The 15,482-nt window shown below is 38.8% G+C and overlaps 1 protein-coding gene across 1 annotated transcript in view; it reads right to left on the bottom strand.

Moving 5' to 3' along the window:
- Positions 1 to 15,482, bottom strand: part of DNAH11 (dynein axonemal heavy chain 11) — a 293,212-nt gene that overhangs the window by 41,242 nt on the left and 236,488 nt on the right. Inside the window, exons 64-68 of the mRNA XM_065583334.1 lie at positions 14,112 to 14,347; positions 12,121 to 12,243; positions 4,920 to 5,124; positions 3,332 to 3,496; positions 431 to 571 (exon numbers count right to left, since the gene is read on the bottom strand). Of these exons, the coding sequence (XP_065439406.1) occupies positions 431 to 571; positions 3,332 to 3,496; positions 4,920 to 5,124; positions 12,121 to 12,243; positions 14,112 to 14,347 (870 nt within the window). The remainder of the gene's footprint in view (positions 1 to 430; positions 572 to 3,331; positions 3,497 to 4,919; positions 5,125 to 12,120; positions 12,244 to 14,111; positions 14,348 to 15,482) is intronic.

Genomic DNA, 15,482 nt, shown 5'->3' with positions numbered 1-15,482 from the left:
CTGACTCCACCAATTTTTCCCACCCACTGGACATCCTAAAACCGACACATTCCCTCAAAGTGAAAAGGCTGGTGGTTTCAAGGAAGGAGACTTTCCATCCTCAGCCAGTCACTTTTAGTATATTTATTGTAATACATTGTTTAGTGAATGCTTCAAATCTTTCTATTCACTTGGCCTTGCAGGAAGATTTAACAAAAATAAGATAAGCATTACTCACATAATCAGAATGAAAACATCTGACAAAAGAGAGATTATTGGGAAGTTCAATATTGTGAGGAATTGGTGGGAAAATGTACAACCCTCACTCTCACACACAAGCACCCCTTACGTAGCAAATATTAATAGCTGATACAAATATAAACGGTTGCTAATTGCTGTAATCAACCCCCCATGCTTGGTCTTTTGTATCACACCAGAAATAAAGCTTTACCTTCAGTGAGAACTGATAGATGGGGTTAATTTTGCCCAGGTCATTAACAACAAAGTAAAGAAGAGACGCTCTCAAAGCCGCTGGTCTGTAATGCTCTCGGGCCTCATTAATTTTAACTTCGTTTTCTTTTGCTTCAGCTACCTGTAGGATGATAGTTACCTAGTTCATTTTTAAATCTATCATAACTATCACACTGATCTGAATAATTAAGGGCTGATCTAAAGTGAAAAGTTACATTGGCACAGCTACGTCTCTCAGGAGTGTGAAAAATCCATACCCCTAAGAGACATAGTTAAGCCGACCTAACCCCTGGTGTAGACAGTGCTAAGTCAACAGAAGAATTCTTCCATCAATCTAGTTATCACCTCTTGGGGAGGTGGATTACCACCCCCCATTCCCCATCACTGTAGTGTTTACACTGAAGTGCTACAGCTGTGCAGCTGTAGCATTTTAAGTGCAGACATAGCGTAAGTCACACATATGTAACTGACAAATTCTTAACATTGCAAAGTGAGAAATGCAACATGGATACAGCTGACATATCTGAAACAAAAACTGTTTGGCACAGGTAGAATTAAATTGGTCACCCCACTCCAGGCTTGCTGGCTAGAAATCAGAGTTGATTTGATCTTCTTTACTATACATTACTATAATTTTAAAACAGCAGTTTAAGAGAAGTTATTATGTCAGTGGTTTGAGTTTTATATTTGTTTTCTTGATGCAGAAAGGTTGGTTGCATGACAACACTATAAACTTACCTTTATTTTATTAAGGAACTTATTAATCAAGCCCATCATCATGCTAGAAGTCTAAGTACTAAGGTGGGTGAACTTGAGTGCCTGGTATTAAATGAGGATATTGATATAATATGCAACACAGAAACTTGGTGGCTTGATGATAATCAATAGGATATGGTAATACCAGGGTACAAAATATATAGGAATGAAGAGTGGCATTATATGTGACAGAAAGAATAGAGTCAAATAAATCTTAAATGAATCAAATTGTACCACAGAATCTCTATGGATAGAAATTACATGCTTGAATAATAGGAATACAGCAGTAGGAAAATACTACCAACCACCTGACCAGGACAGTGATGGTGATTATGAAATGCTCTGGGAGACTGAGTTTTCTATTTTTATTGCATCTCTAATAATAATGGGGGATTTCAACTATTCCCGTAATGAATGGGTACATGTCACCTCAGGACTGGAAGCAGAGATAAAGTTTCTTGACACCATAAGTGACTGCTTCTTGGGGCAGCTAATCCTGAAACTCACAAGGGGAGAGGCAATTCTTGATTTAGTCCTAAATGCAGCACAGGATCTGGTCCCAGAGATGAATATAGCTAAACTGCCTGGTAATAGCAACCACAGCGAGGTGGCAAAATTTGCAGATAATGCAAAATTACTCAAGATAATTAAGTCCCAAGCAGACTGTGAAGATTTGCAAAGGGATTTCACAAAACTGGGTGACTGGGCAACAAAATGACCAATGTAATTCAGCATTGATAAGTGCAAAGTAATGCACATTGGAAAACATAATCCCAACTATACATATAAAATGATGGGATCTAAATTAGCTGTTACCATTCAAAAAAGAGATCTTGGAATTATTGTTTATAGTTCTCTGAAAACATCTGCTCAATATACAACAGCAGTCTAAAAAGCTAACTGAATGTTAGGCACCATTAGGAAAGGAATAGATGATAAGACAGAAAATATCATAATGCCACTATATAAATCCAAGGTACACCTTCACTTTGCATACTACATACAGTTCTGGTCACCCCATCGCAAAAAAAATATATATATTAGAATCGGAAAAGGGCAACAAAAATTATTAAAGGTATGGAACAGCTTCCATATGAGGAGAGACTAAAAAGACTGGGACTTTTTAGCTTGGAAAAGAGATGACTAATTGGGGATATGACAGAGGTCTATAAAATTGTGAATGGTGTGGAGAAAGAGAATAGGGAAGTGTTATTTACTTCTTCACATTGCACAAGAACCAGTGGTCACCCAATGAAATTAATGGGCAGCAAGTTTAAAACAAACAAAAGGAAGTACACAACACACAACCTGTGGAACTCATTGCGAAGGGATGTTGTGAAGGCCAAAACTATAGCAGGGTTCAAAAAAGAATTAGATAAATTCATGGAGGCTAGGTCCATCAATGGCGATTAGCCAAGATGGTCAGGGATGCAACCCCATGCTCTGGGTGTCCATAGCCTCTGATTGTCAGAAGCTGGGAGTGGGCGACAGGGGATGGATCACTTGACGATTGCCTGTTCTGTTCATTCCCTCTGAAACACCTGGCACTGGCCACTGTTGGAAGACAGGATACTGGATTAGATAGACCATTAGTCTGACCTAGTATGGCCGTTCTTATCATCTCTAGCTAGTCTGTTAATTAGTCTTAGAGGAGGCAAATAGTGAAAAAATTACTTGAAAGCAGGTTTCTTAGATTTTGAAATGATTTTGGATTCAGCCACATTCACATCCCTTTGCATTTCCATGAGTTTGCATACATAGAGACCTGCCATTCACTTAAATGTTAGGGAATGGCAGTTCTTTTTGAGAGTACCCATATTCATTTTTGACAAATATGTTTAATCACAATTCATGCCACTAGTGCTCATCCGGTTTATGAAGTTTCAGGCATGCAACCAGAAAGCAAAAATTATACCATGTGATTTATCTGACCAGTCGCATGCCACTAATATAGTCGTTGCATATAAAGCGTTTACCAAACAACTAAGCATGACAGCAACATTAAAACAAAGCAAAGTCTACTTGTGGATAATTCTAAACCCCCTTCATTTTAAAATATGAAATTAATAATTTGAATTTTACAGGTAACTTTTAAAACTAATAAAAGAACAGAAATTGTTACTGCCTTGTGCTCTATTTCTGCCGCTGTCGACTTCGTTGATTCAAGTTTCTCTACCAGTTCTGTGTCACCCAAGAAACTACCCTCAGCAGCTGACAGACGAAGCAAAAGATCATCCTCCAGGTGCTTCAGCTCAATCTTGAAATCATTCTGTTGCTTGGTCAGGAGAGACTAACAAAGGGAATGAAAAATTTAGACTTAAACAGCAGCAGCAAAGGATGACCATTTGTTTTGCAGAATCTATGGCCTTTATTCTCCATTCTGTCACATCACTCTATTTCAGTTTTGTTTCTGAAAAAGAGATGGTATCTTCTATTCTAATGACAAAGTATGTTACAATTATAGCAACCAGTCAGGAGGAAAGCATGGTCAAACATGAAAGCATGACACCAAGAACCTGGCTTGATTCTTGATTCTGCTCTAACCACCTTGTTCTGCTCAGGGTTGCACGAAGTGAGCAGGATCTGGTCATAACTGGCAAGTGGAGAATTCCCCGGCAGAGGAAATTCCCCTGTAAAGCTGATGGAGCCAACTCCTGCATTAGCCACTTCCCCCTCACCTCAGCATGCAGGCTAGGGCAGAGAAAGCATGGCAGAGGTCTGCTATGGTACCTTGATCATCCATTGGTTTATGATCTTTAGGGGGAACACCCAATCAGCATATGGTCCCTTACTGGGGGCACTCCACTGGACTATGAGGCTGGCAGAAAATGACTCAGATGATCAGGGAAGCATAACTGCATCCCAGACAGCTGTCCCCACAACTCTGCCCCAAGCAGAGCTCAGATGCAAGGGAGAATCTGGCTCAGAAGTTTTCAGACTATGTTCCCAGCTCTGTTCCTGGAAAAGTAATTTAACAACTGTACCACAGTTTACTCTTCTATAAATGGGTAAAATAGTCTCAACTTCCTACTGGTGTTGTGAGGCTTGACTCATTTGAGTCTGCAAAGTGTTTCAAGATCTTTGGAAGAAATGTGCTATAGCAATATGAAGTACTTTTATTATTAATTTTTCACCTATATATTTTTAATCTTTCATTTAGCATCCAGTAATCATACGACAAATCTAATCAAGACCCCTTTTCAACCATTTATACAAATATTTCTGTTCATAAATACTGTAAAATGTGTTATTATTGCCATAAATACATTTTTGCATTGCACAAATAGCAAGAATAGATTCTTAGTACAATTAACCCAATGCCCTAGAGCCTACTAGTGCAGTCATATCCTCTTACAGGTTGGCATGAAATTTAGTTTGTGCTTATTGGCTCAAGACCATTGACTCACAAAATACACTGAACGGGGTTAATCCATTTCACCATTCACAGACATGGTGAAAATGGAAGAGCAGAAAGAAAAATAGGAATAAGATCATGATATATAAATTCTAGCATTACTTTATGTTAGAACCAAACTCCAAGACTTGCAGAGTTGAGAACTCAGTGGGACTCCAGGAAGTGCTTCACGCACCTCTCGGTATCTACTTGATATACAAGTTATTGACAATCACTGCTCAGTAGATTCAACTGGGTATATTAATGATGGCCTTAGACCCCGAGGAACAGCAACTGACTGGTCAAAAGGTGGTCTCACCTTAAGTTTTTCTAAGTCAGGTCTTTCAATACCAACAACCTCAGCCAACAGCTGGTCTTCTAACCCATCCCTTGTGACAGTGAAATTAATAAGGGTGGTCTGAGCCTGTAATTCTGGCTGATAGTGAGGGTTAGCCAGCTTCGTGTGAAGGATCAGACGGAAATTCTTGTTGAACTCACATTCTTTGTCTTCAATCTTGATATACCTGACAATAGTTAACATGCAAAGTGATGGGAACAGTACTGAATAAAGCAATTCACAAATATCCTACATTACATAAGACCAGTACTGTACAAATTTAATGCCACAGAAAACAGACACAAACCAAATGCTCAGTACTTGCAGTTTGAGACACAACATGAGGATGATAAAATTCACCGAAAGCAAATGAAGTTTAGACTCACCCACCATTTCATCCTTTTCATTTCCATAGGTTCACTTGCTCATATAGCAGCATACACTTGTGGCTTATTGGCAATGAAACAGGTTGCAGTATAGAAGAGTTCACAGTTCAGAGGCAACCTTGTGCCCTTGCTCCTTACCATGAACTTGGACAAAGCTCTCAAATAATTCTTACATGAACTGTGTGTGTTCTTACAATTGTTTTCTTTAGCATCTTTTAAATATTTCAGCTATAAAGGCTAACACAAAGAAACAAACAGAAATACATGGTTATGATAAACTAACAAATGACAGGAAAAGACAAAGGGCCGTCGACTGATGAACAAAAGAGGATTTTTATAGGTGGCCGACAAAATGTTTTGTTTAAAACAAATTAATTACTAGGTCACATGCTGCACAGAGTGAGTGATTCTAAACTTATCTTTTATGCCACTTAAGATCCCTTAAGTAAGGCATTGCTTGCTGGCTCTGCCCTTACTATGATGTCCCAGCATGCACCATGCTGTGGTGCTACTGTTACCAGGAGACCTTACTAAAGCATCAAGATGAGACATGGAGATAAGATAACATTGACCTAGCCCTCTTATTTTATGGCATAGTTTTGAAAAACAAAAATTAATGTTCTGTAGTCTTTGGTCTCTTATTATTTTACCTCTTTTCCATAGCACCATGAAGTGGAAAAATACAAATGAGATTGAACAACAGGGAGGTGGTATCCTGCACACCGCAGCAATTCGCTCAGTCAAACTGCCGTTGAGCTTACAACTTTAGAGAATCAGAGGAAAAAAGGCCTCTGAATAATGGCAGATGGTGAACCTGGTTGGCCTGCAAAAAGCATATTAACTCTAGCCAAACTTTTGAAACCTGGCAGCATGAAGTTAGGTTCCTAAATTCTTATTTAGGCACCTGTATATAAATGGCCTGGATTTTAAAAGAAAATAACCAAATCCTATATAAAACCGCACTAAAAAGGATCCAGCATCCAGTTTATCATTTTTTGGGTGGGATTTAATACCTAAGGATAAAATTCACTTCTCAGGTCAGCAAGGCAGATTTCAACTCTGATACCATGTTCTTGCAACACATTGGGAGGAAGGCAGGGGGGATAGCTCAGTGGTTTCAGTATTGGCCTACTAAACCCAGGGTTGTGAGTTCAATCTTTGAGGGGGCCATTTACGGAACTGGGGTAAAAATCTATCTGTCTGGGGATTGGTCCTGCTTTGAGCAAGGGGTTGGACTAGATGACCTCCTGAGGTCCCTTCCAACCCTATGATTCTATGATATATGTTAGGCTCCTAATGTGGAATTCTAAACTGATACCAAGAGCAAAACATCAGACCTGAGCACAACTAAGAGGGTAATTTTGACCTCAGCGCAACATACATATACACGGGCATACGGGTGTTGGAATCAGGTCTCTGACAGAGGAATACATCAGTTAGCTTTGTCAGTGAGGAAAACTATCAAGGGAACAATACTACCTTACAGAAATGAAAGGAAGTCTGGCTGTTAAATGAGCCCTGGACTCTTGTATAGAAGTATTATTTTATGAGTTCTCAATTCACAGAAGTAATAAATTATCAATTTGTGTGGTTATCGTCTATGAAAGGCAAAAACTACATAATGACTCAGTAGGTTTTATAACTGCAGCTATGCTCACTTTTTTGTTAGTCGCAGATTTGGGAAAAATAAATGTTTTGTTATTGCGCTTTCATGGTTCAAAGAATATGAGCAACAATGATGTTAACCAGAGGGGCGGGAAAACACCCAACAGAATCATTTCATTGTTTCCATGAATTGTATCTATCTAGAAATTAATTCTGGAGTATGAAATAATATAATGTGTGTAAGTGCTACGAGTAGAATTCTGAATGGAGAGGTAGTACAAGAGTTGGCTCTACAGGAATTACTACAAAGGATTAGTTTTGGTAATTCCTTCACTTATAGTCTTTTCATCTCCCATCCTACCAACTGAGACAATCAGAACAGACTGCATTAAGTCTCCCTCTGCCAGGGAACATGGCAGAAGACCTTGCAAACAAGCTTTATATATAAGCTGCGGAACCTCCACTTCCTTCTAGTTAGAGACTTTCAGAGAAAAATGAAACAATGATAGATCACCCACACTTTTCTAGTAGAAATTACCACAGCCCAAAGGGCTACCTCAAAATAAAGTGAGAGATACATGTCCCAGAGGTTAATCCCAAAGCACCTGTAACACCAAGAAAATAGCGAGGTCTTTGCAACAATGTTTTGTTGGTGGTGGTGTTTTGCTTTGTTTTAAGAATCTTGGAATGTAAGGATGGGAACTAAACTCCTGTCTTCTGATGGGTCTATGAACAATGGATATAGCAGATGAGTAGGCACAAAAGCCAACATTTTCAGAAATAGGAGCTTCAAGTTAGGTGCCTAAATCTATAATTGTGTACCTAAATAAGTGACTTGATTTTCAAAAATACCAAGGAGCTCTCTCTCTCTCATCAGCTTCAACTTTTCTGCTGCTTGCTACTCAGCAACTTCAGAGAAGCCTTAATCTAAAAAGCAGTTTCAGTCAGTTACATGCATTAGTTTGAGGCACCAGAGGTGGACAAAAGGAATTAATCATTGGGAGAATAGATTTGGAAGAAGGGGAGTTTCCAGGGCCAGCTCAGTATGAGATTGATTAGGTTTGAGAACACAGAGACCACCAAGAGAGCCAACGAAATCATCTCTGTTCTGTCTCTCTCTCTTAGGACCTGACACCCAAAGCAACACCCCATTTTTTCTTCCAATCCCAGGTGAAAGGAATGAATGGCTCCTGCATCAAAGGACCAAGAATAGAGAAAGTTTTGATGACGTACTCAAAGAGAGCCACTTTATGGAAGGCAATCCCCTGCGTTGGAAGATACTCCGAACGATCTGGAGGCTGAAACTTCACATCCTGAGGATTAATTACCATGGCTGAACCAATCTACCAAAGGAACAGCTCTTCCCTTGCAGGTAAGTTGTCTGGGAGAAAAGGCAGGATAACACCCAAGACCCTAGGAGAAGAGACTTGCTGAGGAGGAAGTCTTGAGTGGAGGAATATGGCCTCATTGTATGAAAAAAGGTGAGAATCCCCGATCCATCTCAAAAGTTGAACAACAGCTTTTTTAGTAAATAGTTTGACTACTTAAGATTTATAGTGTTTAAGGCCAGAAGGGACCATTAGATCATCTAGTCTGACCTCCTGTATAATTTCAAGATGGATAGTTCCCGTTAAAGAACTGTGCCTCTAAATGGTATAAAATACATCAGACTCCTACTACTACTGCTTTCAGAGTGCCCCAGACAAGATGAAGAGAGATGGTAGATAGATTTTTGGACAAGAAAGCAAGAGAAACAATATTTTCCTACTTTGGGGGGGAGGGTGGGAAGGGGACCACCTTTCAATTGACTTATAAAAAGCTTTATTTCAAGCCCTGCTGTTTAAATTAAAAGCTTCTGCCTCACACTTGTGAAGTCCAGCAACTAATGCAGAGAGCAAAGCTGAACTAATCAGATGCAGACTGAAGCTGTTACTTAGCAATCTCAGCAGGCAGACTGTACAAGTTGGTCAAACTAGTTTTGTGGAAAAAAATTCTGCCTGAAAGTTGCACAGCTGGCAAAACATTCAAGGAAATGAAAGCTATTCCTGAATAGAAACTGAGTTAATTGTCGTGCTGTTTCCTAAAGAATACATAACAGTCATGTCTCGCATGCATGGACACAATGTTATCAGACTAATGCTGCAACTATATGCACAATCAAACCTGAAAACATCTCAAAGTACAATTTGTACTTCATAATACCCCAATCCTTTTTGTGAAAAGGAGATCACAATCCAGTACATACTCCCTGTTAAGGTGTTTGTTAGGCAGCAAATACATTTGCACGGCCAACATTTTAAAGCGTAGGTGCCTAAAGATAGTAAGCCTGGTTTTCAAAGATGCCAAATACCCACCATTCCCACTGCAGTCACTCATGTTGTATGAGAAGATTATATCTATGAGGTTCTCTAAAACTGAGAATTTTGACAGCAGTCTTCATTCAGAAACAACACCATAAATTGGTATTATGGTATGTTCATTATAGAGTGACTGTACAGGATTTAAGCTCAAGAATAACCTCAGTTAACTATGGGGGAATATAATTTTATGAAGTTGCTTCACAAATCAGCAAGTTTTTAAATATGTAAGCTAATAAATTTGCTTTGGAAGGACTACAAGTTGATATATCTTCCCAGCTATGCTTTCTGTCGATTGATATCATAAGACATATTTTACTTAAAATTAGGATTGTCTGAAGCTCAGTGGATTTAATTATTTCTAATTATCCAGCTGTTGTCAGTATGTGGCCATTTTATGACAGTGGTATCTACTGTGTGGGTCAGGTTCAACTGTATATCTTTTCAAACACAGAATTAATGTACTATTGATGAAACCATTACTAGAACCAAATTAAAGTCTAGGCTGATGTATTGGTCTGCAGGGAGCTGTCAGACATGAAAGGAGTAATTAGTATTCATTACTTCATACTCTACAACATTCCAATTATTAATGAACTTCAACTGTTGGACTGCACCATATCTATCACAAACATCTTTCTAGTCTTTCTTTATTAGGAGGAAAAAACAAATGCCTGACAAAACGACTAAAAAACAGGATGCTGAAAACTTTGCTTGTTTGCTAGGGGAGGTCTGCATAGTTCCACTGCCGCAGGAGGTAAACATAGCACATCTTCCATGATTCATTGTGTGTAATGTCTTTGAAATGTTAACTGGATGACCTTTTATTCATTCCTGCAAAGAACACTTAAACACACTGATTACTAAATATTAAATTGACTAGTGTTTATATATATTGCTCCATCATGCTATGCGCAAGCCTTTGCTGAGTTACTGTATAATTATATTGCTGTGACCCCTGCCCTTTTCACCTCAACTCCTCCCTACTATTTTATAACCCTCTTTGTTACATCGTGTCTGAAATTAGATAGTAAAACTTTCAGGACCATGGGACTTGATTCTGGTCACACCAGTTTTATACCAGCGTAACTAGGACTTAATAGAATTACTTGAGATTTACATTGGTGTATGTGCAAGCAGAATCAGTCCTTGTGTTATCTTATTTGTATCGTGAGGTACCTAGCAAACTTTTGTGGACTGAAAAATAGTAACGAATGATCATCATCTAACCAAGAATGCAGTGGGTAGAGATAGTTGGGGAAGAGTAGAGCAGTTGTTTGAGACTCTTTAGTTACTGCCTAAAATGTAATGAAAATGAAACATTTCAAGGGGTAAGGTGCAGGGCGATGCTGTGTCTTGCATAAAATGGTGTTAGGCCTGAACAAGTAATGCGTTCAAGAAGCTGAACTTGTGTACACTCCATAGTTTTTATGTGCAACTTTGACAAATAAGGAGAAAATTTGGGTTACCTGCCAAAAAATGGGTGGTGGTGGTTGTTTTTTTTGGCAAACACAAATAGCAGTATTTTGCCTCCCACTAATTTCCTGGTGTGTGAGTAATCAAATCACTAATAAAACAAGCATATTTCACTTGGCCTCATCTGCTTGAGGGACATATGAAACTATGGTCCCTTCTGCCTGACTCTGGTGGCTATCCAGGAAGGCCAAGTATCAGGGGGAAACAAACTTTTGCTATTTGTTTCACTCTCGCAAAATTCAAAACCTTTGAAGAGATTTTTCACAGCCCGTAAAAATGAAAATTTGTATTTGACCAGAGATCATGTTGCCATATTTCAGCTGAAAAGATCAATCAACTGAAAAGATTTACTCCAAATTGATGTAACCAAAATTTCTCTCCAATGTAATTGCAGCAGCTGTTGATGTGCTATAAATTTATTTTAAAATCTTAATACTCATAAAATACTAATTGAAATTATTATGAAAAGTGCTGCAAAGCACTGGAGACTGAAATTTTCCATTCAGCCATAGAACAGGTACAGCATTTTCCCACCAATGTGCCTCATCTCTGGCCATGGAAGGCCCATGTCTAGAGGTACAAGTGTGTATTAATTTCCACTGCCAGGAAGGGGCTATCAATTAGTTCCTGAGTCAAAGCCCATTGGTCCTGCCATGCGGGCAGGGGACTGGACTCGATGACCTCTCGAGGTCCCTTCCAGTCCTAGAATCTATGAATCTATGAATCTATGAAGTCAGTAGAAAGACTAATTGACTTCAATGGGTTTTAGATCTGGCTGCAACATTTTATCGTAAATAAAATTGCTATAGGACCCCTTCGTGTATCTATTCTGGTTTATTAAATCCTTATAATTTGTAAGTAATCATGAATAAATTTACTTTAAGTGTTGTATATTTAACTATAAAGAATTTAATAAACATTGGAGACATTTAAAATAGAAAGTACTATTCTAAAAATAAAGCAAATTTTTGCTGGGGTTCAAAAAAATTTGTTTACCTTTCCCTAATTTTGCACGTCTCTGCACTTCCAGTTTCTAGCTAAGGCTAGAAAACAAAGCATGAGAAAACCCACAAGAAAGTCTGGTCATAATATTTCCACACAGGTTTTGAAGATTGGGATGGCATTGGTGGTTTTACATTCTGATGTGCATATGAACTTTTGGGTGCTTATCTAACCACATCCAGATGCCCGATTATTTGATATTTACTCATCACCAGGTTTAAGTCATCACCTTGCTTAAAAAAACAAAACAAAAATGCTGCATAGAAAGTTATGATGAGAAGGTAAGAAAAAGAAAAATATATAGTGACCTTGGCAGCAACTCCCAGGCAAAAATCCTGATTGCTCAAGAATACTTACTTCCCTTTTTTAATTGTGTTTCTTCCAAGTAAGGGATCAAGTACTGGGTCTACTGTTTCAGTCAAGTTTTCAATTAGGATGGTGTCTCCACAGGCCAACGCTCTTTCAATGGTCTTCAAAAGCCTTAACACAAAAACCATACCCTATCTATTAGATGATGTGCTAGTTATGGAGCAATATATTTCTGCTTTAGATTATACAAATGAGAAATATTTGTACAAGAGCTCTATCAAAACCTGCTGTATTGCACTCAAAAAGATATTTTCCAGTGGTTAATAATTCTGTGCATTTGAGGCAAAAGTCTTTGCTCCTTATTACTGCTTATGTAGTAACAAACATAAGTTAGGCTTTGTACAAGGACAAGGTCCTACCCTGAAGAACTATTGATGTGAACATTTACATTGGAAATTCACAATGAAATCAAATTCACATGCAGGTGATGTTTGCTGTCAAGTGATTTGTTCTGTGTTTGCACAGTGCCTATTACAATGGGGTTTTGATTCATGACTGGGGCTCCAAGGCATTACCACAAGACAAATAAATAGCAGTAATTCAAATAAATAATCATAATAATATGGTCCAAACTATATCATTTTAGGCATAAAGAGGCTGCAGGGAAGACATGGAGAAGAGGTCACAAAGGGGACAATTATTTGTATGGCCTGGGAAAGCAAAAGGAGAAAGGGTTGAGTGGGAAAAGTATAAAAAAATGAGTTCAGGGAGGCAGACAGGACCTAAATTGTTCAAAGCTTTTAAAAATGAGGCATTATTGAGACCATGTGCTGTACTGTGCTATGTAACTATCTGTAGTACCTGGATTTCAATAAAATAAACTAACCTAGCCTCTTCTAGTACGATAGTCTTTAAAAGGTTTTGAAAGTTATTAAAGAGATGTGGTAATTTTCAAAGATATTTTACTGCAGCAGATAAAATAACATTCAGTTCAAAACTGACCACAAGCCCCTCAATAAATCAAAGTCAGCATGACAGGAGATAAAAACAGACCCATTCCACAGAACCTAAACTTAATTCCATTCAAACTTAGCTACCAGAATTCAAAACACTTTAGATAATGTTATCGAATGCAGTTTTCTGTGTACTACCACTAGACTGAGTCTAGGGTGACCAGACGTCCCGATTTTATCGGGACTGTCCCGATATTTACTTGTTTGTCCCACGTCCCAACCGATGTTTGGTCGGGACGCAAATTGTCCCTATATTTTGCACTCCGGCGCACAGGCGGAGGGGGCTCGTGCCCCCCCCAACTCAGTCCCGGCCCCACCCCGACCTCGCCCACTCCCTGCCCAATTGGATCCCTCCCCAAATCCCCGCTTTGGCCCCGCCTCTTCCCCAAGCACGCCACATTCCTCCTCCTCCCCCCTCCCTCTCAGGGTTGCGCAAATCAGCTGTACGGCGGCGCAAGCGCTGGGAGGGAGGGGGAGAAGCAGAACATGGCAGCCCGCTCAGAGGAGGCGGAGGTGAGCTAGTACGGTGGGTGCTCAGCCCCTACTAATTTTTCCTATGCTCCGGCTCTTTTTTTTTTGCTCCGCTGCTGGCCCCCCTCCCGTCCCGATATTTCATGTCTCTCATCTGGTCACCCTAACTGAGTCTCTCATTCTGCATTAGGTACATATATGCCATTATCCTATATACTAAACTGTACTATATAAAATGTCCAGTAATCAGGAAACTAAACAAAGCCTTTGCTTTTAGCATCCTATTTATGGGAAAACCAATTTGCCCTCACGTACAATGCACCTCCAACATTAACTTTATTCTCTCTTTAGCACTTGAAAACAGTACAGCAGAAAGTGTCTTTTTCAAGCAGAGCTTTTAAAATGGGAAATGCTACCATGGATAAATAAGCAGCAGTATTATAATATTTCAAATCTACAAGTAAATACAACACAACAAACACCAAGTCCTTGTAAAAATTAGGGGAAATTTATAGCAGTAAATACGAGAGCTAATTCTTCAGTGCGCACACATACCCTTTCTGTCCTAGACGTATGACTTTAAGGTCAGTTCCATATTTATTCTTTATCCATTTAATTCCCTGTTGCTGGGGATCTATCATCAGAGGCCAACGCTCACAGTGTGTTAGAATAGTGGCATTTTCTGTTGACATTCTATCACCGGGCAGTCCTTCGTTATTCCATGCTGCAATCGTAGCATCATCAGTCAACATGGCAATCAGGTCCAGGCCTTCAGTTATTGGAATAGGAACCTTTGAATCAGAATGAAATATAATAATCCAGCAAGATTGTAAAGTAGCAAGGCAAGACTCAGTGTGATGTACAAAATAATAGGAGCCAATGTAATTAGAGATTTATTATATATAAAAGAAAGTAAGACTCCTGTGGCCTATCAGATGCCAAAAGAAACAGGATATATAATGCAAAGCAGATAATCCTATAATTTACAATGGTACTTTTTAAATGATTTTTTTTTTCATTTAAGAAACTTCATAAATATTTTCTTTAGGATTTATTAAATCAAGTAAACAGCATATGTGTATATAGTTTGCAGTATATATAGCTTTTAACACTTAAAGAGGAGGACAAATTCAGTGCTCATGAATGGCATTGAATTGGTAATTCTGGAGAATAAAGCTCATTATGTACAGAAAAGGTACACGATATGGGTAGCAGCATAACAGGCTTCTTGCACCACTTTGCTAATGTGCTTCAGCTATGGGATAAAGAGGTCACCTACATAAATCACAGGACAGGGCAATCTCCATTGCTATTGCTTCTCTGCAAAGACAGCCAATAAGCTCACTAATTGGAGCCAACTGACCAGGAACTGCACTGCCACCTCCAACTCATTTCACACAAGCCAAATAGCCATCAGATAGTCATACTTACTCTAAGTGTTATCATGCTTCTGTGTGCTTTAAAAGAAATGAAAATATTATATCATGAAGCATGAAGGTAGGAGGATGGGGATGCACACGCAAGACAGGAAGAATTTTTTAAAAAAAGCAAGTGTTTTAAGGAAATCTCCAAATAGATAGTATACTCTATGGGTCTGAGGACTGATAATGGGATACCAGAACTTTCCTCTCTAAGAGTGAAATATTGGCCTCATGGAAGTCAATGGAAAAACTCCCACTGATTCCAACAGTATCAGAATTTCACCCTAGGTTTTTATTTCTGGCAAATAGCAGCTGGAATTGAATTCCAAAACTTAACACTTTTTTGGGGGAGGGAGACAGATTATTCCTCCCCACCCAACACACACACACACGTCTAAGTATTGAATTAATGTTTACAGGAAATGATGTTTTATGGTTAACCAGATTGGCAAAATCTGTAGCACTAAAAGGAATGTACCATATCATAGAAAATATAGAAATGTAG

This window comes from Chrysemys picta, chromosome 2 (assembly GCF_011386835.1).
Source record: "Chrysemys picta bellii isolate R12L10 chromosome 2, ASM1138683v2, whole genome shotgun sequence".
NCBI lineage: Eukaryota > Metazoa > Chordata > Testudines > Emydidae > Chrysemys > Chrysemys picta.
Note: the sequence above shows the minus strand (reverse complement) of the source record. Positions and strands in the feature narration are given on the sequence as shown.